General features: G+C 44.8%; 1 protein-coding gene across 1 annotated transcript in view; it reads right to left on the reverse strand.

Annotated features, from left to right (window-relative positions):
* The window catches only part of LOC105812649 (helicase POLQ-like), a 24,802-nt gene that overhangs the window by 14,067 nt on the left and 8,222 nt on the right, over positions 1-2,513 (reverse strand). Inside the window, exons 3-4 of the mRNA XM_012647152.1 lie at positions 2,142-2,283; positions 1,684-1,788 (exon numbers count right to left, since the gene is read on the reverse strand). Coding sequence (XP_012502606.1) covers positions 1,684-1,788; positions 2,142-2,283 — 247 coding nt within the window. The remainder of the gene's footprint in view (positions 1-1,683; positions 1,789-2,141; positions 2,284-2,513) is intronic.

A 2,513-nucleotide genomic window follows, 5' to 3' on the forward strand; every position in this document is an offset into this window, starting at 1 on the left:
GGGAAGGATGCGGTTGTATGAACCATGAAATAAGAGGCGGGCTGGGTCAGAGGCAGAGGGGAGGCTCCCTGAGGAAGCGGTGCTCAAGCTACACCTGAAGGCTGGGTGAGAGCAGGACTGAACGTGGGGAGGGAGGACGGTCCGTCCCGGGCTTGGGAGCATCAGAGCACGTTTGGGAAATGAAGCAGAAAGGCAGCGTGTCTCCAGCACAGTGTGAGAAGGCTGGAGGGAGAGGAGGACGAAGAGACAGGCAGGGGGTGCACCCGCCACAGCAGAACTGGACGAGGAATCTGGGCTTCGTCCTAAAAGCAACGGGAAACCACTAACGAAGTTCACGAGGAAGAGGGTGGCATTCAGATTTACATTTCGAGAAGATCATTCTGTGTGAAGAATTCTCGGGAGGGGCAGCGGGGAGGGAGGGCAGGGTGGCTCTGAGGAGACCACGGGAGACCACTGCAGGCATCCAGGCGGAGACTGCAGCCGCGTGGGCCGGAGTGTGCGAGTGCAGCTACCCGGCCGAAGCAAACCACCTAACCTACGTACTTCTCTTTGCCTCCGGTTGTTTATTTGCAAGATGGGAATTGCACTACTTATTCAAAGGTGTGCAAAGATGAGAGGGAAAACAACGGACAGCGTCTAGCAGGGTGTCTGAAACACGGTTGTGATGAACGACAATTGGAGGCTCCCTGAATCCTACGGCCTAACAACTGTTATGTTCTCTTAATTCCTGCAGTTTGCTTCTCTCCCATCAAAGCACGGATCTCCGTGTCTCCAGGGATGCTCACTCCGCCCTCACGATGCCCAGGACACAGACCTTGCCCTTCTTCCCTCTCAGCTCTATCCCACCTGGTAGTTCCTGTCCAGAGGACTCGACTTTTGCTTCAATTCCAACCCTAAAGATTTCCCTGGCTATTGACCCTGTCTAGAATTCCAGCCCCCTTCCTCCACGACAGCCCTGTTGTGACCCCTACCCCCAGGTGGAGGAGGATCTCTGGCCTGTGCCCCTCAGGACTGGACCCAGCGGCCTGCGTTCTGCCTCCTGTGCGCAGGCTTGGATGACAGCTGCCCACCTGCCCAGCTCCTGAGCCAGCTGTTCCCTGGGCTTCTCGCCGCTCTACGCCAGTTGCTAGAACAGAATCTGAATGAGCTGTGGCCCAGCAGAGTGAACTGCTCCGCGGGGCCAGGCCCACAAAACCGCACCCTGCGGCCGCGTCATTCCCTCATCTCCCTGCTGCTCTGAGTGCTCCAGTCTCAGGGGAAGACAGTACTTTCCCACCGAGCTCCCCCCACCGGCTGAAGGTAATACTGATCTCCCAAGCGTTGATAAGATCTTCGAATGGTCACAGAATGACAGGTGTGCCTCATTCCTAGTAAGGGCAGAGGTGCCGGATTATTCCCCATCAGGACCCACAGCTCTGTAGTTCCTTGTATCCACCGTAACATCCATGGTCCTGTACTTGTGACAGATGCCGGTTATAATTTGATTTTTCACATTTCTTGCAACTCAAAGGATTAAAAATACACATATAAATCTAGACTCAGATTTGTCATGTCATAGACTGTTCTTTTCCACATCAGATTAGAAGTTAACATTTTTTTTTTTAATACTTTAAAGTTTGTATAACTTTTTAACATCTATTATCTCAGGTAACAGTAATAAGACCGAAATATATTAAGAAATACCTTCAAGCCAACCAAAGAGAGAAACAAAGTTTGGATTCCCTTGGTGAATTCCTGGACGAGATGGCTATAACAGTTTTCCAATGGTCCAGTTATTAACTCCAATACCTACAAAAGTTAAAGCAATATTATGCTTTGTGTTATTATTAAAAATAAATGGTGTTCCATATAAATATTTTATACCTTACACAAATAGAGCTAGGAGGAGATAAAAAACATAAAGAAAAAATTAAGAATATTTTTCCACATAAAATTGCAAGAAAGATAAATAAGGAAAATACTTTTTCATTGTCTGAAATATAAAAATTTTCAAACTACTCTTTCTAGTTCTTAATCATATAGGAGAGGAAGTATCATATAAAGGGAAATTGATAATTAACTTTAAAAAGATGATCTCATAAAAGGGCTAAAGACCAAGAAAAAGAAGACACAAACAGCCAGCCAACTAGACAGGGCATTACCTGTTGCTTGTCTTTTTCCTGCAATATAAGGATGCTTTCCCCAACAGTATCTATTCCAGCACGGCCAGCTCTGCCAATCATCTGTTTATATCGATTCCTCTTTAAAAATTCCTTAGCAACATAGGGAGCTCTTAAAATAACTCTAAGGAATTGATAAAATTAATTAAAAGTAACACTCCATCTACAGCAAATAGCATCTATTTTTAAAACTCTTAATTTCTATGCAATATTAAATTTAATGACATATTAACTAAAAATAATAGGTAACTATCATTTACCAAGAATATATGATATCTTAGGTTCCTTATGTATATTATTTGTAATTCTTACAAAACTCTTAGTAATAATATCCTTTTTTATTTTATTTCATTT

The sequence above is a fragment of the Propithecus coquereli genome, unplaced genomic scaffold (genome assembly GCF_000956105.1).
Source record: "Propithecus coquereli isolate 6110/MARCELLA unplaced genomic scaffold, Pcoq_1.0 Scaffold26, whole genome shotgun sequence".
Taxonomy (NCBI): domain Eukaryota; kingdom Metazoa; phylum Chordata; class Mammalia; order Primates; family Indriidae; genus Propithecus; species Propithecus coquereli.